The sequence below is a fragment of the Camelina sativa genome, chromosome 5 (assembly GCF_030686135.1).
Source record: "Camelina sativa cultivar CO46 ecotype springtype chromosome 5, ASM3068613v1".
NCBI classification, from domain to species: domain Eukaryota; kingdom Viridiplantae; phylum Streptophyta; class Magnoliopsida; order Brassicales; family Brassicaceae; genus Camelina; species Camelina sativa.
Window position 1 is genome coordinate 25,258,879 of NC_141884.1, and position 25,162 is coordinate 25,284,040.

The 25,162-nt window shown below is 37.2% G+C and overlaps 2 protein-coding genes across 3 annotated transcripts; both read left to right on the forward strand.

Annotated features, from left to right (window-relative positions):
• The first annotated feature begins 262 nt into the window (after positions 1 to 262).
• Positions 263 to 1,780, forward strand: LOC104787381 (CST complex subunit TEN1). Of its 2 annotated transcripts, none has more exons than XM_010512952.3 (4): positions 263 to 411; positions 582 to 736; positions 807 to 963; positions 1,439 to 1,780. In XM_010512952.3, the coding sequence occupies exons 2-4, from the start codon at positions 633 to 635 to the stop codon at positions 1,559 to 1,561; spliced, it is 384 nt and encodes a 127-aa protein (XP_010511254.1). In that variant the 5' UTR covers positions 263 to 411; positions 582 to 632; the 3' UTR covers positions 1,562 to 1,780. The 2 variants fall into 2 exon arrangements, with proteins under 2 accessions (XP_010511254.1, XP_010511256.1); XM_010512954.3 differs by having other exon boundaries at positions 276 to 411; positions 1,451 to 1,780.
• A 20,816-nt stretch (positions 1,781 to 22,596) lies between these two features.
• LOC104787380 (F-box protein VBF) lies at positions 22,597 to 23,954 on the forward strand. Its single transcript, XM_010512951.2, has 3 exons — positions 22,597 to 22,947; positions 23,044 to 23,162; positions 23,286 to 23,954. The coding sequence occupies exons 1-3, from the start codon at positions 22,699 to 22,701 to the stop codon at positions 23,767 to 23,769; spliced, it is 852 nt and encodes a 283-aa protein (XP_010511253.2). The 5' UTR covers positions 22,597 to 22,698; the 3' UTR covers positions 23,770 to 23,954.
• Positions 23,955 to 25,162: the final 1,208 nt, after the last annotated feature.

A 25,162-nucleotide genomic window follows, 5' to 3' on the forward strand; every position in this document is an offset into this window, starting at 1 on the left:
TATAACTTTTTTTGTAACCAACTTATAAAAATTATATAGTCTATCAAAAAAGATGGTGTACTTCCGTTTTATTATATAGGTGATACTTCACTAATTATCTTAATGATTATATTTACGAATTTATAATTGTAAATTTTGGTAATTGGGTTATATCAAATCTAAGTATATTTAATATTTTGGACTATCTTTTGGATATTTCATTCGGTTCTCCATCGGCTATCGTATCGGTACTTATGTTTAAGATCTATTTGGTTATCTCGTTGATTTTGGTTCGGTTTGGTTCCTATATTTGGTTCGGGTATTTTGCCAAAGACTATCACTTTCCCGGACGACGCAGACACAAAGCCTCCGGTCTCGTCGGAGATACTAGTGTAGCACGATTCACCTTAAACCTCTCTCGTTCTGTGTTTGGTATAGTTTCTTCCTCAATCTTTTCACTGCAAGTTTCAATCTTTTAGTTCTGATTGCATAGAAACCTCAAACTTGTTTTAGATCAGATTGAGAATGTTGTGCAGATTCTAACTTCGTTGTTGTAAATTTTAGATCTTTTGCTAATTAATTCACATATGTTTTGAAACTAGAAACTGGGTTTATCGAAATCGAGGGTTTTTGTTGAAATTATAAAAATTCCGATGGCGAATTCTCAAATGGAACCTGGTGCTCCCATTACTCTACAAGAGTTGTACCCTTCTTCTCCGTTTTACAAGGAAGCTGTTTCACTCAGAGTTACAGGAATGTAAGTTTCTGCTTTCTCTGATTTCCAAAAGTCATCAACTTGTACCAATGTAATGAGAATGATCTTGCAGGTTGAGAGGGTACTCAGTTGAGACAGCTATAGGTGTTATTGAAGATGGAGGCAAAAGTCTCAGAATCAATACTCAAAACCTAAGAGATGTTAGTTTCAGGGTTGGTTCAATCTACCAGTTCATTGGAGAGTTACACATTGAACAATCTAATAATGAGGTTAGTTGTTTTAGAGAGTTTTTTCATTAGGAACTTAATATATTGCCTGTGTTCTAAAGACAGAACCTGAGTATTAGATTAGGATAAAACGATTTTCTTTTCTTGCCTGTGTTCTAAAGACAGAACCTGAGTATTAGATTAGGATGTTAAATTTTCGAATATGAACTAGTATCTAAGCCTTTCGGGTATATCTAACGTACATGGAACATTTGGTTTCCCAAGATGTAGTTTCAGCATCTCAGTTAGACAACTTAAGTATACTATGAAAGTTCTGATATTCACGAGCATTATTAAAGAGGTCTTAACATTGATATTCCTCGTCTCTTCTTTAAAATCAGAAAAGTTGTAAATGTTCTATTGAGTTTTACTTAGCAGTACTAGTACCCATCTCAGGCTGAACTCTGCGTTTCAAACTGATAATATTGTCTTTGAAAGCTAACCAATCTGAAAACTGATTTATATAACATTTCTTTAGGCGATCTTGCAGGCTCGAACAGGAAGAAATGTGGATGGAATCGATATGAACCTCTACCGTAAGACAGTTGAACTCCTAAGACAATTTCTAAAAGAAGAAGGCAACAGCAATATGGTTGAATGACGCTCTAGTGATCAGTTACCATCCATGTAACATAACCCACCCACGATAACATATTTTGTTCTTTTCTTATCTTTTTGTTCACTTGTAGATGAATCTTAGAATTGGTGGATTTGTTTTGGTCAGTTGGTTAATATGAGCAAGAATGTGTTTGAATTTGGTTAACCGGTATGAAATCCGGTTTGGTAAGTTGGTTAGCTCAAGCAATTCCGTTTTGATAAATTGCAAATATATTTTCTATTTTTTTTTTTTTTTTTTTTTTTTGTCAACAAGACGAGCTAATTTGGTGGAAAATCTTTACAAATAAAATATGGTGCGAACTTGCACGCGCTTGGCGTGCTAAAGAGTCCGTCCTAACATTAGCATTAAGGGAAACATAAATCAAAGAAAAAGAAGAAAACTCTTCCATGTCCATCTTTATGTTGTCTAGATACGGTGCAAAGGCCGGTCATTCGTGAGGAGAAGACACCATCTTCACCAAGTCGGGGAAAGACTGCGCCTGTAATTGGTGGCTCCAAGCAGAGGGGACTCTCGCTGTACAGAAGTACAACACCATCCAGCACCTGAAGTATATTTTCTACTTTGAAAATAGAGAAATCTTTTTTCTTTTTTCTTTTTTTTTTTTTTTTTCTGAAGTCAAGAACCATTTAGTTTCGTATGAAGATGACGTATATTTAATTCTTTATTATAGCATATATAATTAGTACTAGTGTTATAACAATCGAGACTACCGAAATAGTATGATTTTCTTGCCACTAGATTCATAACTAAATAATAAATCCCCTACTGTCTTAGTTGACCATGAGCTTCGGCGGCTAGAGATGTTGGCAAAGTCATATAGTGGTATTAAAATTATAGTCAATCCCTATATAAGTAAAAGAGAAGTACAAAATCGATTATAGGTCGGGTCAAAATTAAAAATAAACCCGAAATTAAACTTTCGGATACTTGGAAATCGATCATGTATGGATATAAACCTAGAAATCGAAAAAATAAATAATTTAAAAAACAAATTAGTTTTAAGAAAATAATAATTAACCAATTTTTATAGAAACTTTTTAAAGTTGTTACCATAAAAATCGAGCTATTAAATTCGAAATTGAATATACAATATCTGCGTATTTAATTGGGACGTTTGCAAAATTAGACCCCTTATTTGAGTCAATTGCAAAATTGGACCCCTCTTTTTCTCTCTCCAACATTTGCCACTTTCTCCCTACTAAATCCTCTGCCATTCCATGTATTCACATAAATGCCATTATTTCTGATTTATTTGAATTTCTTGCGAAAATGTTTATTACATCCATATCCTCATCTTCTTCTTTTATTTACGGTTGTGCCACCGCCATCAATTTTACAACCACCATGAACAACCAAATTTGAAGCTCTTAATGCTTCAACAACCCAAATTTGTGAGCTTAAATAACACCCAATGCTATGAGAACTTCATTTTCTTCCATCTCCTCTCCATTTTAATCTAAGAAAATTTGCAAGTGCATTTATCTTGTTATATGTCATGATTCTTGGATAGTGATTAAATTGGTGCTGGGTTTCTTCTGTGGTGACTAAAGACGACGTCCTCGGTGCTTGACATTGCGAAACAACCACCGATAAGGTTATTTTCCGGTAGATTTCATGATTTTCATTGATTTTTTTGCGAAAGTAGACTTCATTTGTTAGTCTAACCGTCATAATATCATGTAAAGTCTACTCTGTGGTCAATTTTGCAATTAAAAATTTATCGAGTTTCGAGCCCGTAGACTGCAATTTCAGTCTCCTTAATTTCATTTGAAAACAAAAAAATATGGTTCAGACTGCATTATAATCTTTCCGTCAGATACTTCATTTGCAGTCTACTAAGGTGTATTTTTGCAATTGACCAAATTCTTGACTTTTTAGTTATGACTGCCGGACGAAGTCTTCTTACGATAATAAACGAGTAGACTTCCATAGTGACTATTTTTGCAATTGACCAAACTATTTAAGCATTGACCGTAATATTAATATATTAAAAATATATTAAAATAATTAGTTGACTGCAAAAGAAGTCTACTATTTAAAAAATGCAATTGTTGGTCAATTGCAAAAATGACCACGGCAGCCTGCAAACTTCGTCGTGGTTAGTTTTGCAATTGATCTGCAGCTCAATTGGTGGCAACTTGTCCTATGGGAAGGTTGTTAAAGGGTGGGGACCAGGGTTCGAGGAACGCCTGGCGCACCAATAACCTACTGGTGGATGTGGATTTCCACAGTGATGGGTTAGGATCGATGCCCTGCAGGGCCAGATTGGGGTCCGTTTGGGCGGCTAGCAGTGAGGCTAGCGGGCTAGCAGTGAGGCTAGTGGGATCCACGAGACGGGTTGTTACATAAAAATCGATTTTTATGTGACAACCTGTCCGTGGACCCCACTAGCCTCACTGCTAGTTGCCCCCATAGGCTGGCCCTGCAGGGCATCGATCCTAACCCATCACTGTGGACTAACTCACATAATCCACCAGTAGGTTATTGGTGCATCAGGCGTTCCTCGAACCCTGGTCCATCACCCTTTAACAACCTTGTCCTGTGGGAAGGTTGTTAAAGGGTGAGGACCAGGGTTCGAGGAACGCCTGGTGCACCAATAACCTACTGGTGGATGTGGATTTCCACAGTGATGGGTTAGGATCGATGCCCTGCAAGGCCAGCTTGGGGTCCGTTTGGGCGGCTAGCAGTGAGGCTAGTGGGCTAGCAGTGAGGCTAGCGGGGTCAACGGGACGGGTTGTCACATTTAGAAAAAAAATCAAATGAAATTGATGCACTCAAGAAGCTTTGAAAGTTGTACTGTTAAAGTTAAAATATGTTTTGGTGTGGTGATCTAAACTCATTTGTATGTTTTGGTGTGGTGATCTAAACTCATTTGCGTATATGTTGTTTCTATGAAAAGAAAATATATAATATGTTGAATAGATTTGGATTCGTTAGAAACTTACTCGGATTGGTACAAAAACCTAATTACACAAACATACTTGTTCCCCTAACGTTTAAGCACATAAACAACACACTTACATGGACAACAACCATGGAAAACAACCTATGGATTCCTCCCAATCCATCCTACACATCCCAATCCCACATTAGTCATCCCAATCCGTAGATAGGCTCAAAATCACCTACTTACTTCGGATTAGTGACAAAATCTGGCAAGAAGCAACACCACAAAACTAGCGGTACTTCCTCTCCTCTACATGACACTCCTTTCTCCTTCCTTCCAAGAGTGTGACAACCCGTCCCGCGGACCCCACTAGTCCACTGCTAGTTGCCCCAACGGACCGTCTGTGGACCCTGCTAGCCCACCGCTAGCCGTCCAACAGACTCCAAACTGGCCCTGCAGGGCATCGATCCTAACCCATTACTGTGGAAATCCACATCCACCAGTAGGTTATTGGTGCGCCAGGCGTTCCTCGAACCCTGGTCATCACTCTTTAACAACCTTCCCACAGGACAAGTTGCCACCAATTGATGATGAGTTAGGATCGATGCCCTGCAGGGCCAGCTTGAAGTCTGTTGGACGGCTAGCGGTGGGCTAGCAGGGTCCACAGACGGTCCGTTGGGGCAACTAGCAGTGGGCTAGTGGGATCCGCGGGACGGGTTGTCACAAAGAGAGACTAACACAACTCTCTCTCTTCTCCTTCTATAGGGAATGAAACGGCTTGGAAGAGAACCCCTAAACCGAAGAGGCGTCATCCTGTTATAGGAAGACTTTAAGGTTCCTCTAAAGCCACACTAAACTGGAGAAACAAATTAAACTAAACTGATCAGCCTTAAACGTTGATGCTGTCGATTGACACCTCTTTGATGTCGCTCGACACCAAACACACAACTTGTTTCCGGGTTACGAACGTTACATAATGTCACGTGACAATGATTTAAAATTGTTTTTGTAGTTTCTTGAAATCTATATTATATAATGTATTATAGCATAATGATTTTATCTTCAACAAAAAAAAAGTTAATGATTTTACAGATAATATGTAATTTTCAGTTTCTTTTTCGATATCAATTTTGAAATCAGCTAAAATTTATACCATATATCTAAATATAAACAAAATTTTCTAATATTACATTATGAAATTTAACTTATGATATTGATTGATCATAATGATAATATATCCAACAAATTGTCTTTAACAAAAAAAAAAAGTTAATGACTTTACAGATAATATGTAATTTTCAGTTTCTTTTTCGATATCAATTTTGAAATCAGATAAAATTTATAGCATATATCTAAATAAGTAAATATAAACAAAATTGTCTAATATTACATTATGAAATTTAACTTAAGATATTGATTGATCATAATGATAATATATCCAACAAATTGTCTTTTACCATATATACACTCACAAATGTCAAATTTCAAGTTTTTATTATGATCATTAAATGTAAATATTTACATAGTCATAAACGTAAAAGATCTTTTGCCAAAAAAAATTGACAAGAAAGGATATCAATTAATGATAATACAAAATATTGACAACTAAAAGTTATATAAATAGAACCTATCTCTTTTTCTTTTTTTGTCACTCAATAGAACTTATCTCTAAGATCCAAGAAAAAAAACATTTGAATTGCTCAATATAGTTTATAGAAGAAATTACTATGTGTAGTACTAAAACTTTGGTGTCTTGTTCCCTTGTAATAATACTTGTAGTTTTGTTGTCTAACAATAACGTTTTGGCTTCAAAAGGTATATTTAAAGTTTGATTTGGTTGAAAATTAGTAGTGATCATTTCAAAAGATATATATATATATATATATATAATTGGTATTGACAATGCTTTTATTTGATTGTTTCTATGTATATATATATATACATATATATTTATATTGACATGCATTAAAAAGTTTCCTTAAAATTATATTATTTGGACATGTTTTATAAAAAGAGTTACACCTGTTTTATATTGATTTTGTTCAATATATATGTGGACTTGTATAGATGCAGGGATCAAGAATTTCTCAGTTGACCATTGCGATACTCGGTGGTACGGAGGGGATGAATGTATGAACTACTGTAATGTGGTTCTCTTTGTATTCCATGTCTTATGAAATGTTGTTGCCAAAAGTAGTTAAAATTACTTATATATCCTCTCTTTCAAGATTGACGATTCTAAATTTGTATTTATTATCTTTAAGTTATTGGACTTGTATCTTGGTTTAAATGCAATGAAATTAAAAAAAAAACAGTTTATTATAATAAAATAATTTCCTCTTGAAATATGTCTACTACTATTAAACATATCTATATATATAAAGTTAACTTTGCTCACTTCTCCTTCCTCCACATCAGCATCCACCTAATCAATTTTTTTTTCATAAAAAATACTATTTTTAATATTCATTCATTATATATTTATTACTTATAATTCATAATAGTAAAAATAAATAAAAACAAATTAACTAAATTAATTAAATTTTAAAATAGTATAAACAATAATATAATTTTTTTAGTAAATAATAAAAATAATAGCTATCTAAAATGAATTAAGTAAAGTAAATGAAAATTTTAAAATAGTAAAAATAATACTATAAATTTTTTTAGTAGTAGTGTTATTATTAAAATTATAACCAAAAAATGATTATATCCCAAAATTTAGAATGGGTTAATGAGTTTTAGAATGTAAGTAAGATTTTAATGCATGGTAGAATAAAAAAATAAGTTATGTAATTGTATTTATAAAAATCTAAACATGAAAATAAAATTGAAGTGAAACATTAGTTTCTAAGAAATATATACCATAAAGATTTATTATTAAATTTTAATTATAATAAAGAAAAGATTAATTACTTAACTTAACTTAACTTCAAAATTTTGATCTAAAACAAAGAAATTGTAAGGGGCACACTTTTTTTTGAGAAAACTATAAAAAATAATTTTGAAAAAATAATCTATCTAAAAAACAAAATCAATGGTCAGAAAATATAGAAAAATGATATATAAGCCGTTACAAAAAGTGGCATGTGATTTGTGTAGCATATCTCATAAGGTATATTATCAACTGGAGCTACAATTTTATAACATGATATAAAACATATATAACAAATATAACATATATATATATATATATATATATTATCAAATGCTTTTAACACAAAACATTGGCAAAAACAACATATTTTAAGTACACTATGTTTTTTTTTAGAAGACGAAGCTGGGGTTGCATCAAAAAATTAACATCTGCAAATAACATATAAGATTTTAGAAAAATATGTAACTTGGATTAGTGAATATATATTTATTGTGGAGTTTAAACGTTTCATCATTTAAGCATTCTTGACTTAGTCAGAAATTCTATTATGACAGATGATGCATTTGGACAACCTCATTGTAGTGACATAGCACTAAAACTATTCATGAAACTTTGAATATTTGCATTTAATGTAGGATATCAATATGTTTAAATTGTCTCTATAATTAGGTCAACGATCGACAATGACGTTAGAACTTTTAAAATTATATTTTCATGGGATATGAATATGGAATGAACTCTTTTAAAGATTAAAAGTCAGAAGATTGTTGACAATATTATTGCAATACTAGACAATATATGTTATAAATAAATTAGCAAAATAAGTACGGCATTTATATAGATTTATCTTTTAATCTTCAAATTATATTTGATAAAAATTTAACTAAAAATCCTACGTAAAATCGTAAATAGATATAACAAAGAAATATTATATTCAAAAATATATATGTTGTATATCACTGAGTAAAGTAAGTTTAGTATTTATATAGATTTATACTCAAAAGCTGGAATGATTATATTTTAGCTCAACAATTTCAATTGATATGAAATATTTTAAATTAAAATCTCGCGCGTGCGCGGGTACAAATTCTAGTTCTTTTATAAAAGGAAGCATATTCTTAATCATACGAACTAGATTAGGACCCGTGCTAGAGCACAGATTGAAATTCTTTTTATTTATATTATAATTGTAGAATAAAATATAATTTATATGATTGTTTTTAAAAGTTTTTTTTGGATAAAACATTATATTGTAATAAAATCATTATATGATGGCTTCAAAAAACACTTATTTTGTAAGTTTTATATTGTTAATTTTGTAATTTTATGTATGAGAAATGATTATGTTTGTTGTTGTTTTTTATTTTTAATTTTTGAACATGTTTGGTGAAAGTTTTTTAATATGACTCGTGCTTACGTAAGATTTTATTTTCAACTGCATAATAAGATCTTAGAAATCACGATTAAGTGTGATAAATTGTCAAGATTTTATTCTTTTTTATGTTTAACAGTATAATTTTATGCCTAACAATATATATTTGTAACAAAACATGAAATACTAAAGATTTTATTTTGAAAATTGTATAAATCATTGGAATATTCTCTTTAAAAAGATTATATGGGATATTCTTAAGTGTATTCAGATAGCTCATGGATTGACCAATTAATCTATAAGCTTATTGTAACCAACCTATATTTAATCTATAACCTATTTTGTAATCAATTTATAAAAATTATATAGTCTAAAAAAAAGTTGTTTACTTTCGTTTTATTATATAGAGGATGATCCACTTCACCACACTTTTTTATAACCTCTCACTAGCAATAAGTAACTCAGTATTATAGTATATTTTTTTAAGATGGAAGATGAAGATGGAAAGATTTTTTAGTCAAAGTTACAGCTTAGACCTTGTTTACCGGGGGTTTATATGAGAGTTCTTAGTTTTTTGGCCAAAAAAAATAAATCAGAAATGGAAAAAATGGTAAGATCTCCCCTTATATAAGAGACTGATTTATGGTTTAAGGGGTAATATGTGTCGCCATTATATTGGTCGAAGGAATAATACAAAAAAAGAAAAAAATTCCTGCTCGATTTATTTCTTTTTTCCTCTCTCTCTCTCTCTCGGTTGCGATTGAATCCCCGAAACGTGAAAAATTTGGAATCAGAAGATTGAAGGTTTCAAATCGAAGGAGCTGGAATCAGAGGAAGGGTTTGGATTATGTTATCATCATCGCCGTCGCCGCAGATTATTACCCGCTGAGACCTGTTCAATACTCTCTCCTTATGTATCGCCACACCATCATCACTCACCGTCACACCAGCCAATGCACGCGGCCTCTTTCAAATGCCGCCTCTCCGTCTCAATCGGTAATTCACTTTTCTCGAAAACCATAATTTTTAGTTTCTCTGTATACAACAATGTGTATTTGTATCTTCGCTCTTTTGTGAGCTAATAAGAAACAATGTGTGTTAATTTTCTTGAACCAAGTTATTACCTGGTGAGAGCTAGGGAATCTGATTACGAAAGCTTGGGGATCATCAACACAAACCCGGTTGATAGCGGATTATCAGATAAAGGTAAGAAGCAGACTGTGAGAGCTGCGTTACAGTTAAAGGCAATGGGAGCTTGTGATCGAAACTGTTGGCTTTGGCCTTCCATTACACAAAGAGCTTATCAGGCTGCTGAAATCATTGCCTCCATCAATGGGATTAGTCGCAGGTAATCATTGCCTCCGTCAATGGGATTAGTCGCAGTTTTAGTTCTTTGATTTGTAGTTTACTTTGCATATACGATTAACGGTTTTTGCATCTATTAGTGTAACACCCGCAAACCATTTTCTGGGAATTTTGGTTAGGGTGTCGATCGACACCACAGGGGGAGTGTCGATCGACACTAGTGGTAGCCGGTTTGGTCGGTTCAATTTTAATTGTCCGGTTTGCGTGGTTGGTTTAGGAAATCCCTAAAATCAAGTTTTTAGAGGAAGAAAACGACCTAGGGTCGTGTTGTTTGTGTTTTATCGCCGTTTTCAGAGAAAAACAAAAGAGAGAGTAGTTCTTGAGCTTTTGAGAGAGATTGGGGAGATTCCTTGCTGTTCTTGGGAGATCTAAGGCTGGGAAGGAGCTAGAAGCTTGCTAGGAGTGAGGGAATTCGTTCTTGTTGGTCAGAATCTTCTTGAAAGAGGTGAGTGCATGACCATGGCTTATCTAAGCTAAGATCTCTAGATTCTATGTGATTTGGTGCTTATGTGGTTGTTTCTTTGAGTTCTCTATGGTATTTCGTCACTGTCTGGGCTGGGTTTGGCTTCTAGGAGCGCATGGAGCGGATTGGAGGCGAGATTCGGAGTTTCTGATCGAGGGAAATCGCTGCTCGGCATCGGTGTCGGTCGACACCAGTTGGGGTGTCGGTCGACACCAACGCGAGGACGGCTCGGGACTTTGGCGAGTGTCGATCGATGCCATGTAGAGGTGTCGGTCGACACAAACTAGGGTTTTCGGGAGTGTCGGGCAGGGTGTCGGTCGACACCAGTTTGGTGTCGGTCGATACCAGATAGTCAGTGTCGATCAACACCATCTGGTGTCGGTCGACACCCCTCTTCCAGTTACGATGGATGTTGCATGCTTGTATATTGCCTGGTTTGTTTTATTGATTGTTGTTTGTGGCATGTAGAGATCTTATTGCTTGTGTGTATAGCCCAGTAGATGGGAGGATTGTCTCACTAAGTATTTGTGATAATACTTACGCATCTCAATTGTTGTTTGTGGTGTGCAGGTAAAGGCAAAGTGTGATCGTGGAATCCAGGCAATGAAGAGGAGGATGTTCTAGGGACTTGATTGGATGTTGTCTGGCATTGTTAGGTTGCTAGAGTTGAGTCATTAGAAACATTGTTAGGTTGCTGGTTTCATGTTTTCTGATGATTGATTATTGGATATTGCTTATGCTATGGTATTGGTTATATTATTGGTTTATTATTGGTTATTGGTATTCAGTATTCAGCTGTTGAATGTGTTTGTGGTTAGGTGGCTAGTGGGTATGGGACCACTAGCTGTAGATTATTTTATTATATTATATTTATTATTTATTATTAAAAAAAAAAAGGTCGGTCATTTCATTTTGGTATCAGAGCCCTTACGGTTCTAGGTTTGGGTTCACTAGGTTTCTGTTGTAGATGTTTGGGATTTGCATGCTTGATTTATTATGTGAGTTAGTCAATTGTGTGTGGCATGGAGTCCTAGAACATCCTCTTCAAGCCTTCAATGAGATTTCACGGTGAGTTATTGTTATGTTTCTTTGTGTGGTATTGATTTGTTTTCTGCTTGTTAGCCTCTGTTCTTGGAAGATCAGTGGTTAAGGTGTTTGAGTTGTTGGTCGTGGACGGGGACGTGGTCGTGGTCATTGTCGGGCGGGTCCCGAGGCCAGCGAGTGTGTGGTCCAGAGTTCCACGAGGAGGTACGTCAGAGGGTCGCAAGCGTATCAGGAGGGACCAGAGAGGATTAGCCTGTGAGCGTGCCGGGGGTGCTGGGAACCCAGGTGTGGGGTTGCAGCAGGTTGAGCCCAGGGTCGAGATGATCGCTTGACGGATCTGTTGACGTGCTGTTGGAGCGGTTACCGAGAGGGGTACCAGTGTAGGCTCCAGTTGTGCCGCATGTGGCGGGGTGCAGTCGAGGGCTGCGGATGTTGAGGACTTTCCACCTTATGTTAAGAGGATGGAGCGGTTGTAGATGACCGGTATGAGATTATTTCTCAAGAGGTATCGGGCCTACAGAGGCGGATAGGTGGACATATGCAGTTGGAGCAGATATTTCTCTGCTTGGTGGTTAATCCAGTTGGATATAAGTTGAGTGGGCAGGTGTAACATTGCAATGTTATACTCGGACCACAGGAGGTAGTTGTGTCGAGAGATGTTTATAGTCGTTAAGGATTGTTGCTTCTGAGGGGATGGTGATTCCTCTGAATACCGATAGCTCGAGGGGCTGAGGGCTCCGAGAGTGGCAGAGGGGATGTTGTTCTCCTGAGGGGATGAGTAGTTCCCCTGATACCGAGATCTTGAGGATTGTGGTCCAAGAGTGAGACGGTATAACTCGAAGACGCTGGTCTGAGAGTGAGATCGGTATGACTCGAAGGTTGCGACCTAAGAGTGGAAGAGTTGGGAGCAAGCAATTCCTAGGACGTGAGTATAAACATAACAATTGAATGTAGACCTTGAGAGATTGACGGTGGTTTAATCTCGGGTTTTGGATGTGTTGACCTTTGGGACGAGGTTTTATGACCATAGCGGTTATGAATGTTTGGTTGTGCGCCAGGATTGTGAGGCCGGTGGTGCTGGAGTCCCGAGAAGGGGAGTTACAGCAGGTTTGAGCCGGGAAAGGCATGTTTGCCAGATACATAAGTTCACGAGAAGCCTTCATGGCAGGATAAACTAATCGTTGCGACGATACTGGATGAAGTTCATTGGAGATGGACAAGGTTGCTAGATTCAAGGTTTTGGTAAGCTTGTTGGAGGGAATAAGTCAAGTGGTTTGAGTTAGCGGCCTGCAAAGCATTTGAAGTGGTGAATCTGAATACGCGAACGTATGGTACTTGTTTGTTTTATTACGTTCGTATTGATGATTTGCTGTGGAGAATTGCCAAGCGGAAGGAATAAGCTAACTTGTGGAAGTTTTCCTAATGGGCAAGTTACTAGAGGTTCTTGGACGAACAAGAGGGTTGATATTTAGGTGGCGGCAAGTTGATGTCGGCATACTTGAGTATTTGTTTAGTTGAGCTGAGGAAGCAACTAGAGGATTTATGGAGCAAGGGATTAACGTTCTAGTGTATCACCGTGGAGAGCACTGGTGTTATTTATTAAGAAGAAGGATGGGAGTTTCCGCTTGTGCATTGACTAATGGGGTTTGAACCGGGTCACTGTCAAGAACAAGTACCCTCTTCCCAGGATTGATGAGTTGTTGGATCAGCTGGGAGGTGCTACTTGGTTCTCCAACGTAGGTCTGGCGTCGAGTTATCATCAGATACCGATAGATGAGACAGATGTGAGAAAGGCGGCTTTCAGGACGAAGTATGGGCATTGTGAGTTCATGGAGATGCCTTTTTGGGTTGACTAACGCGCCAACAGCGTTTAGATTGATGAACAGTGTGTTTCAGGAGTTTCAGGACGTGTCTGTCATCTTTTTCGTCGATGATATCCTGGTATTTTCTAAGAGTCCTGAGGAGCATGCAGTGAATTTGAGGGCAGTTCTGGAGAAGCTGCGGGAGCAGAAGTTGTTTGCTAATCTGAGCAAGTGTAGTTTTTGGAAGCGTGAGATGGGTTCTCTGGGTCCCATTGTGTATGCAGAGTGAGTTTCTATAGATCCGGAGAAGATTCAGATTATCAGGTATTGGCCTAGACAGCAGAATGTCACTAAGATCAGAAGTTTCCTTGGATTGGCAGGTTACTACAGGAGGTTTGTGCAGGGGTTTGCATGCAGAGCACGTCCTATGACTAAGTTGACAGGGAAGGATGTTCCCTTTGTCTGGTCAGAAGAGTGTGAGGAAGGCTTTGCAAGCCTGAAGGAGATGTTGACTACTGCGCCAGTGTTGGCTTTGCCTGAGCAGGGAGAACCCTATGTGGTTTATACAGATGCATCTAGAGTTGGTTTGGGTTGTGTTCTGATGCAGCATGGGAAGGTGATTGCCTATGCTTCGCGGCAGTTGCGGGTGCATGAAGGCAACTATCCTACTCATGATTTGGAGATGGGTGCTGTAGTTTTTGCCCTGAAGATTTGGAGATCTTATCTTTATGGTGCAAAGGTACAGGTGTTTACAGATCATAAGAGCCTGAAGTATATATTCACTCAGCCTGAGCTGAATTTGAGACAGAGGCGGTGGATGGAGCTGGTGGAAGATTATGATTTGGAGATAGCCTATCATCCTGGTAAGGCTAACACGATTGCAGATGCTCTGAGTCGGAAGAGGGTAGCTTCGGCTCAAGAGCAGGAGATGGAGTCTCTGGTAGGGGAGATCAGTGCTTTGAGCTTGTGTGCTGTTTCACAGGAACCATTGGGTTTGGAAGCAGTAGATAGAGCAGATCTTCTGAGTAGGGTGCGGTTGGCTCAGGAGAAGGATTTGGGGCTGGTGAATGCCTCTAAGGATGTGGATTCAGAGTATCAGGTCTCAGATAATGGTACTATCTTGGTGCACGGTCGGGTTTGTGTGCCCAAGGATGAGGAGTTGAGACAGGAGATTCTGAGAGAGGCTCATGTGAGCAAGTTATCCATTCATCCAGGAGCGACTAAGATGTACCGTGACCTCAAGAGGTACTATCATTGGGTCAGGATGAAGAAGGATGTGGCTAGTTGAGTTTCGAGGTGTGATGTGTGTCAGCTAGTGAAGGCTAAGCATCAGGTTCCTGGTGGGTTACTGAAGAGTTTACCCATTCCTGAGTGGAAGTGGGATATGATCACCATGGATTTCGTGGTAGGATTGCCCGTGTCACGGACCTTTGATGCTATTTGGGTCATTGTGGACCGGTTGACTAAGTCTGCATATTTTCTGGCCATTAAAAAGACTGATGGAGCAGTGGTCTTGGCTAAGAAGTATGTGAGGGAGATAGTCAGGTTGCATGGGGTGCCAGCGAGCATTGTGTCTGATAGGGATTCTAAGTTCACTTCGGTGTTCTGGAAGGCATTTCAGGCAGAGATGGGCACTAAGGTGCATATGAGTACAGCTTATCATCCCCAGACTGATGGACAGTCAGAGAGGACGATCCAGACGCTGGAGGATTTGCTGAGGATGTGTGTATTGGATTGGAGTGGCCATTGGGCAGATCATCTGAACCTGGTAGAGTTTGCTTACAACAACAGTTATCAGGCGAGTATTAAGATGGCTCCTTATGAGGCTTTGTAAGGGAGGCCATGTCGTACACCATTATGTTGGACTCAGGTGGGGGAGAGGAGCATGTTTGGTGCTAATTTTGTTCAGGAGACCTCAGAGAAGATTCGGGTTCTCAAGCTGAACATGAAGGAGGCTCAGGATAGGCAGAGGAGTTATGCAGATAGGAGGAGGAGAGATCTTGAGTTTCAGGTAGGAGACAGAGTGTACCTCAAGATGGCCATGTTGCGGGGTCCGAACAGGTCATTGTCAGAGACTAAGTTGAGTCCGAGGTATATGGGTCCATTCAGAGTGATTGAGCGGGTTGGACCAGTGGCTTATAGATTGGAGTTACATGAGGTGATGCGTGCATTCCATAAGGTTTTCCATGTGTCTATGTTGCGGAAGTGTCTCCGTGAGGGAGAGGAGGTGTTGGCTAAGATTCCTGAGGATCTTCAGCCTAACATGACTTTGGAGGCGAGACCAGTGAGGGTTCTCGAGAGGAGGATCAAGGAACTTCGGAAGAAGAAGATTCCTTTGATGAGAGTCCTGTGGGACTGTGATGGTGTTGAGGAGCAGACTTGGGAGCCTGAGGCAAAGATGAAGGCAAGGTTCAAGAGGTGGTATGAGAAGCAAGCTGCGACTTGAGCTTGTTTAGCCTGATCCCATCTGTAATCCGTGGCTGGAGCGGGAATAGAGTATTCCAGCCCATCTCTCTTGTTACTCGGTCGCTTGGGGTGGTTGGTTGTGCGACTCAGTAACAAGATGAGGTGGTGTTCGGGGTACAAAGTTTCCGTGAGGCGGGGTTTTGGAAGAAATTTTCCTGAATTAGAAGTTTCCAAAAGTGGAAAGTTTCCAAAAATGGAAAGTGCTAAATATGGAAAGTTTTCCGGAAGTTGGAATTTGTCCATTTTAGCGGTGGAGAGCCTTGGAGGGGCTTGTGTAGCCTTAGTGGCGGACTTTTGAGTCAGTGTGCCAATGTGTGACGGTATTTCTTTTGTTATTGTGTGGCCTTTGTGGCAGGTTGTTTAGCCAGAGTGCCTGTTAAGGCGGTCCTTCGGGACAGACGGTCTTTCGGGACTGATGGTCCTTCGGGACAGACGGTCTTTCGGGACTGATGGTCCTTCGGGACAGACGGTCTTTCGGGACTGATGGTCCTTCGGGACAGACGGTCTTTCGGGACTGATGGTCCTTTAGGACAGACGGTCCTTCGGGACTGATGGTCCTTCGGGACAGACGGTCTTTCGGGACTGATGGTACTTCGGGACAGACGGTCTTTCGGGACTGATGGTCCTTCGGGACAGACGGTCCTTCGGGACTGATGGTCTTTCGGGACAGACGGTCCTTCAGGACAGATGGCCTTTGTGGCGTGAATATGATCCTTGTGTGGTCATGGGGTATCCCGGTGAGGGGATATGTGGTTGGTAGGACATTGAGATGTTTTATGCGAGCCACGGGAAGGAAACCTGGATAGGGATAGGACTCAGACGTGTTCAGAATCGTTTGCTCGCGACTCTTGGGGGACTTAGGTTCTCCTAGTACTGCCGTATTCAGAGACTTTGTGGCTCGGGAGTATGGTTGGTATATCGACTTCGGATGACGATCCAGGGGCGCGCTGTAGGGTGGCAACCCGAGAGACGAGTTTGGACTTTTCCTTATATATTTTGGCATGCAGACTTAGGTCTGATGAGGAGCCAATAAAAACTCAAGGTTTAGGCCTAGGAGTAAAGGAAAGTCCAAAAAGTCAAGAGCAAATGACGCCTGGAACGTGAGTCTATTGCCTAGAGGTGACCTTCTGTAGCTCGGTCGGAGGAGTGCGGACCGTGGAAACGGTTGCACGGGAGTCCTTGACTTATGGTTGTTCGAGATTCGAGGACGAATCTAGATTGGTGGGGGAGAATTGTAACACCCGCAAACCATTTTCTGGGAATTTTGGTGAGGGTGTCGATCGACACCACAGGGGGAGTGTCGATCGACACTAGTGGTAGCCGGTTTGGTCGGTTCAATTTTAATTGTCCGGTTTGCGTGGTTGGTTTAGGAAATCCGAGTTGTTAGAGGAAGAAAACGACCTAGGGTCGTGTTGTTTGTGTTTTATCGCCGTTTTCAGAGAAAAACAAAAGAGAGAGTAGTTCTTGAGCTTTTGAGAGAGATTGGGGAGATTCCTTGCTGTTCTTGGGAGATCTAAGGCTGGGAAGGAGCTAGAAGCTTGCTAGGAGTGAGGGAATTCGTTCTTGTTGGTCAGAATCTTCTTGAAAGAGGTGAGTGCATGACCATGGCTTATCTAAGCTAAGATCTCTAGATTCTATGTGATTTGGTGCTTATGTGGTTGTTTCTTTGAGTTCTCTATGGTATTTCGTCACTGTCTGGGCTGGGTTTGGCTTCTGGGAGCGCATGGAGCGGATTGGAGAAGATTGGAGGCGAGATTCGGAGTTTCTGATCGAGGGAAATCGCTGCTCGGCATCGGTGTCGGTCGACACCAGTTGGGGTGTCGGTCGACACCAACACGAGGACGGCTCGGGACTTTGGCGAGTGTCGATCGATGCCATGTGGAGGTGTCGGTCAACACAAACTAAAGTTTTCGGGAGTGTCGGGCAGGGTGTCGGTCGACACCAGTTTGGTGTCGGTCGACACCAGATAGTCAGTGTCGATCGACACCATCTGGTGTCGGTCGACACCCCTCTTCCAGTTGCGATGGATGTTGCATGCTTGTATATTGCCTGGTTTGTTTTATTGATTGTTGTTTGTGGCATGTAGAGATCTTATTGCTTGTGTGTATAGCCCAGTAGATGGGAGGATTGCCTCACTAAGTATTTGTGATAATACTTACGCATCTCAATTGTTGTTTGTGGTGTGCAGGTAAAGGCAAAGTGTGATCGTGGAATCCAGGCAATGAAGAGGAGGATGTTCTAGGGACTTGATTGGATGTTGTCTGGCATTGTTAGGTTGCTAGAGTTGAGTCATTAGAAACATTGTTAGGTTGCTGGTTTCATGTTTTCTGATGATTGATTATTGGATATTGCTTATGCTATGTTATTGGTTATATTATTGATTTATTATTGGTTATTGGTATTGAGTATTCCGCTGTTGAATGTGTTTGTGGTTAGGTGGCTAGTGGGTATGGGACCACTAGCTGTAGATTATTTTATTATATTATATTTATTATTTATTATTAAAAAAAAAAAAGGTCGGTCGTTTCAATTGGTTTTCGAAAGATGTAGTTAAAGCTGTTAAGAAGAGGCTACAGCATAAGAGTCCTAGTGTTCAACTACTTGTTCTTATGGTATATGATGTTTGTAGTCAATTTTTGGTTACTCGGCCGATTTATTCTGTGCATTGTTTTTTACTCTCTCCTTAACTCTCTATGTGTATTTTTCTGTTAATAGCTTTTGGAGACATTAGTGAAGAACTGTGGAGATTATTTGCACCATCAAGTTGCAGAGAAAAACTTGTTAGGGGAATTGGTCAAGATTGTTAAAAAGAAGGTATTTCTTTTTCTGTGTTTCTATGTGTGTGTGTTTTTCCATAGTGGTGAATTGGTGATTGTTCGTATTGATGATGATTTTGGACTTTATAGACGGATATGCAAGTTAGAGATAAGATACTGGTCAATACTTGAAATGTAATTGCTATACCTTTGGTAGACATATATAATGTTCAGTCATCATTTGTTGTAAGTTTTGAAGTATTATATATTGGTAGCAACTAGCAAGTCTTGTATTTGTTGCCACCACTCTTTCTCGCCCAATGCTAAAATGTGAAAGTTGAGTGTTTATAGTTGTGGAATCATGTTGCTTGGTGCTTTTCGATGAGCCTAGATGTTTTTTTTTGTGTGACTTTTCCCCGATCTCAGTTTCTCTCCGTTATTTGTAGATTGGTGAAGGATACTTTGATGGTCGGTCAGTGATGCTTTGCTTTGATGGTCGGTCAGTGATGTGGAGACATCGAGGCTGCAGAAACTGTGTTTGAGGAATTATTATGCAAGGACGTGATTTCTTGGAATTCAGTTCTTAGTGGGTTAGCTGCAAACGGAATGTTTCAAGAAGCATTTGGTATTTTGAAGGAAATGCAGTCAGTGGATAAGATTCAGCCTGATATCGACACTGTGGTTACAATAACTTCCATGTGCATGATTTATGTTTGTCACGAGAGGGAAGAGCAGTTCATGGTTATACGGTTCGCAGGGAGATGCAATCCAGAGCATTAGAGGTAATAAACAACATTATTGATATGTATGGTAAATGTGGCTTAACAAGTCAGGCTAATTCAGTAATAAACATGTACATCGGTTGCAGGGACTTAACTTCAACAATCCTGTTGTTAGAGACGATATCCGATACAAGGGATCTCACATCTTGGAACTCTATTATCTATGGCTGTGCATCAAGTGGTCACCATTTAGATTCATTAAGAGCGTTTCAAGCAATGAGTCGTGAAGAGAAAATTTGTCATGACTTGATTACTCTTCTGGGTACTGTATCCGCTAGTGGAAACCTCAGACTGATCTTATAAGGAAGGTGCTTTCATGGTCTAGCTATTAAAAGTTTGAGAGAACCTGACACCCAACTGCAGAACACACTGATCACCATGTATGGTAGATGTAAAGACATTGAGAGTGCAGTCAAGGTTCTTTGACCCTAACTTGTGTTCATGGATACTAAACCCGGATTATTGAGAATGCTTAACCAAAATCAACAACTTTAGTTTTTTTTCTTTCTTCTTTTACAATATGTTGTAAATTTCTTGTAAATGTTATGTAGTAGAATACTAAATTACATTGATTTTTTCCTCATATAAATGTAATCCTTGATATTCTATACTACTTCTATTCTATTTTAAAAAATTAAATTTCAAAAAACAATATTTTCAAAAATAAGAGACCCAAAATTAGAACCTACCATTGGAGAAGAAAATTTTAACTAAAAGATCATGGGTTCTTATATTCAAAACAATACACAATTAATTCATAAAAAAATCAAACAGTATTTAAGAGACTCCAATTATGATACTACCGATAATCTTGCTCTTACTACTATATAATCATAATAACCAGAAAATTATTAATTTAAAAAATTTTATTGGTTGGTAATTTTAACTTTTTAATTAAACAATGACATGTGAGTTTATGATTTCGGACACCATAACTAATTTTCGTATCAATTTTATCTAGTTATGTTTAAAAAACGATTAATTTTATTGAAAGTAAAAAACCCTTGACAAGCTGCAAAATATAATAACATTAATTGGTTTTGTTGGTGGTCAAAGATAAACAAATTTGATAGATGAGGATATAGTTCACGACTAATTGTTTGACATTCATGATTGGTACTAGATCACTATGAAGATGTTGGGAGAGATGGGTGGTTTGACGGAACTAATCACACTTTCTCTTTGTAATGATCATCAAAATTCAAAACAAAAAGAAAAACTCAATAATATGTTAAATGCTAATGTCATGCACTTGATGTCATCACCGCCGCGTTTTACTGTCCTTTTTTTCCTTAGGAAATAACGAAGAAAAGCAAAAATAATTTGTCAAATAGGGTAGGGTAGGGACTAGGGAGGTCCCTCCAATAGGAAAATGAATTTCCCAGAAATACCTTTATATGAAATGGAAAAGTAGCTAATATCATAATCATATACATCTTTTGATTAATCTTATAAATTATTTAAGTTTACAGAATGTGTGAGAAAATATGATTTTTGGAATGCAACTGTGATACTCCCTCCGTTTCATAATATAAGATGTTTAAAAAATTATTTTTGTTTCCAGGATATTTCTAGCTTTCTATGTAAATTTTAGATTAATTTTATATTTTATATTATGCAGTCTTGATTATAATTGGTTAAACTTTTTAAAAATAATTTTTTTTTTTTAATATGTGTGTTTCTACTAAAACATCTTATATTTTGACGGAAGGAGTATTAGATTAACTATATTTATTTTTAGGACAGTTGAAAGCGTGCAACTACTACAAGCCTTAACTATTGTATGCAGTTTTTGATTGTAGGTATTCAGTTCGAAAAATATACCATGTGATTGTAGGTAAATTACATTTTTTTATGTTATTTGTAAAATTATATTATTTTTTAATGTTACATTACATTATCTTCCACATTAGTTTTTTCATTTTTTTCATGTTACCTTACATTATTTTCCATTATCTTCCATATTATTTTTTATGTTACCTAGATTACATTATCTTCCACCTTTTTTCATATTATTGGTAAAATGATTCATTGAAAAATGATTTGTTAAGTATATTCATTCTCTTTGATAATTGTTTCTTATGAAAAAATTGGTTAATCACTGTTCTCTTCTTTATTTCAACCACATTTTCACACTCTTAATTCATTTTTATACATAATTTTCGTTCAATAAATTTTATTTCAGTAACAAAATTAGAAAAACATCAAAATATTTCTAAATTTTAATTGAAAAGCATGTATTTTTTATGACTTTTTTATTTTAGATATCACATTTTGTTCACTGGAACATTTTAGTCTTACTGTTAATTGACTTGATAAAACAAATTTTGGAATTTCATCATCCACTATACAAAAGTTTGTATAATTTTTCAACAGTGTTTTTTTATAATAAACCCCTTGTTCATCAGTGCTTTCAAAACTTACAATGTCAAATATTTATCGTGACGAAACAAAAAAACAATGTCAAATATTTTGTACCTGGTAAAGAATACACTAGCTAAATAAATTAGGATAATGTTGGATATTTTTGATTTGTTTATTCTTCAGTTCAATAGATCACGTGACAAACTTGTAACCTTCATGAAAGTCCACTAATCATACTTTTACACTAATCTTAGCACGTTCTTCAAAATTTTTAGTTTCTGAATTTTATTTTGTAAACTTTTAACTTTCGATTTGGACAACCAACCTTGGAGACCTCTTTTAATTTAATGTTTGGTTAAAAATAAATAATAAATAATAAATAATCCACGTTCTAAATTAAGATTTTCATTAATTAATTCATGTAAGGGTCAACTCTAACATCAACTATTCAGATAAATCAGGTTTATTTTTAAGTTTAGTACTACAAAATATGAATGAGTCTAAAGCTTGTTTTTCGACCGGTTTTAGGCTATGGAGATATCATATTTTTCTCCCGCTTCTGTTTTCAATAATTTGAATCGTAAAATTTTAGATGATAAAAAAAAAATTTGTTAGGAAAAATATAAAATATGATATTGTAAAGAATGGTCGTAGTAGTGGTACTAGTGGATGAGAGAATCAAAGAGTAGTCGTATGTCTAAAAACAAGACATAGTCCTTAAGTTTAATTTACGCCAATTTTTCTCTTCCGCGTTAACTTTTCTCTTTTGACCAACGGTCCAAAATAGTCAGCAAAAAAATGCTCACCATCACTATATAGACTCACCATCTCTATCTTCAAGCATAACTAATCTACTACACTTACAAAAAAAAAACTAGAGAGCAAATCACAAAACGAAACTCCTTCTTATTAACTTCTTACTAAGAAAAGGGAGAAGAAGATGATGTTACCAGAAGCATGCGTAGCCAATATTCTTGCCTTCACATCTCCGGCGGATACATTCTCATCGTCAGAAGTCTCTTCAGTTTTCCGGTTAGCCGGAGATTCCGACTTCGTCTGGGAAAGATTTCTACCTTCCGGTTACAAAAGCCTACTCTCTCAATCTAGTGGCCATCATCAAAATGTCTTGTCCAAAAAGGAGATATATCGATGTTTCTGCGATTCCATTCTCATCAACAATGCTCGAAAGGTTCGTTTTATATGAGTTAACACTTTGAACAGAAAATTTTGAATTCTTTTTAATTTACTGGAACTAATAATATCGTCTTTTACGATGCAATTTCAGCTGTTCAAGATCAACAAGTTTACCGGGAAAATTTCATACATTTTATCAGCAAGAGATATTTCCATAACTCATAGTGACCATTCATCTTACTGGTCTTGGAGCAATGTCTCATATTCTAGGTCAGTTTTTTTTTTTCTTCTTTTTTCTGAACATAACTATTTTTGCTTTGTTAACATGTCTCGAAAATGTTTTATTTTTAATTAATTTCTTATATTAACAATATTTGTTTTAAACAATTTCAGATTTTCGGAGTCAGCTGAACTTATAACAACCGATCGATTAGATGTCAAGGGTAAAATCCAAACCGGAGTTTTATCACCAAACACAAAATACGGAGCATATATTATAATGAAAGTAACTAAAGGCGCTTACGGACTAGACCTAGTTCCGGCGGAGACTTCGGTTAATTCCAAGAATGGTCAAATTAGTAAGAGTGCAACTTATCTAAGTTGCTTGGATGAGAAGAAACAACAAATGAAGCGGCTGTTTTACGGAAACCGAGAAGAGCGAATGGCCTTGACCGTGGAGGTGGTGGGTGGGGACGGGAAAAGGAGAGAGCCAAAAGGTAGAGACGACGGTTGGATGGAGATTGAGTTAGGAGAGTTTGAGACACGAGAAGGAGAAAATGATGAGGTCATTATGAGTCTCACGGAGGTGAAAGGATATCAACTCAAAGGTGGCATTGTGATAGATGGTATTGAAGTGAGGCCTAAATCACTGAATTAGGATCAAGATTTAAGATTATTATGGAGCCCGGGTCTAATTCTTTAATTGTAAAGATGAAAGTAACTACGGGGTTTGTGTCTTAGTAAACTGAATTTATTTATTTATTTTTGGCTGCGACCACTAGCCTTTATTTATTCACTGTTATTGTGCACGTTCAAAGAGTAGAAATTTCAAGTTTTTAATCATTGGCTCGTTGAAGATCAGTGTACAATCTTGAGTGGGACATTCCCTCTGAGACTTGAGATCTGACATGTCAAGAATATGATAAGATCAAGTTAACTATTTTTTTAGTATCAACTCAATCTTCGGTTATATAATAATACGAATTGGAAGCTACGTACATTTAGGTAGAGAATTAGGTAGTTAGATATAAGATGGTTGTTTGCCAAAGAAAAAGAAAAAAAATATAAGATGGTCATGCCATTTGTTATTATTAGTCCGTTAGAGAAAATTCGGCAGAGCAAAAAAGTGTGTTCATAATGTTAGTAGTGCGATGTTTTTTTTTTTTTTTTTGTTAAAACTAGGAATTGACAAAAAATGTGCTTTTCTATTTTTTATATTTTAAATTTTTATTTCACTCTGTTGTTCTCTTACTACATTAAAATATTGTTTGTATATATGAGAAAAGTGTGTTAGTGGTGCGATGTTATCAACTTATCATCAGATTGTGAAAGCCTCATGACATGGATACTCTCGCATCAATATGACAATATCCATATCCTTGTAGTATTCTTATTTCTTTTTTAAAGTATATATATGTCAGTGTTTATATATGAAGGACATGAATCACGTATGCATGCATAGATTTTGATGATAACTATCAACCAAGATAATTTCACATTTGTAAGAGTGCGTTATGACATGGTTTTTAACTCACGACACGTTTAGGTTGTCGATGGAGTCTTTCATGTTACTCTCAAACTTTCTCTCGGACTCAATAGAATGTAGTACCCAACTTCAGCATAGGAACAGCAACCTTTAGATACGACGAGACCAGCAACATCTGGCTTATGTTGATCTCTTCCATGGAGAATTTTTGTCATAACCTTTTTGGTGTATTTCTCATTGGTGTTAAGACATGCATGAAGGATGTGCTTCGTGGTTGTCAAGATTATATCATTTGAGATCTGTGTGAAACTGTATTCGTTTGAAAAAATATATATATAATAGCCGTAGGGCCTAGATGACGAAAGAAATACTATACTATTATAATATGTATACAATGTCAAATGTATGGGTTCATGAGAAAGTGAAATAACTGATTAAGTGTTGGCTTGTTGCTTTGGAAAAAATACAAGGTACAAAAGTTATGTTCGGTCAAGGAGTCAACCTTCCAAAAAGAGGGGCTATAAGTAACCCGACCCACCGTTTTATATATGGTCAAACGTCAATG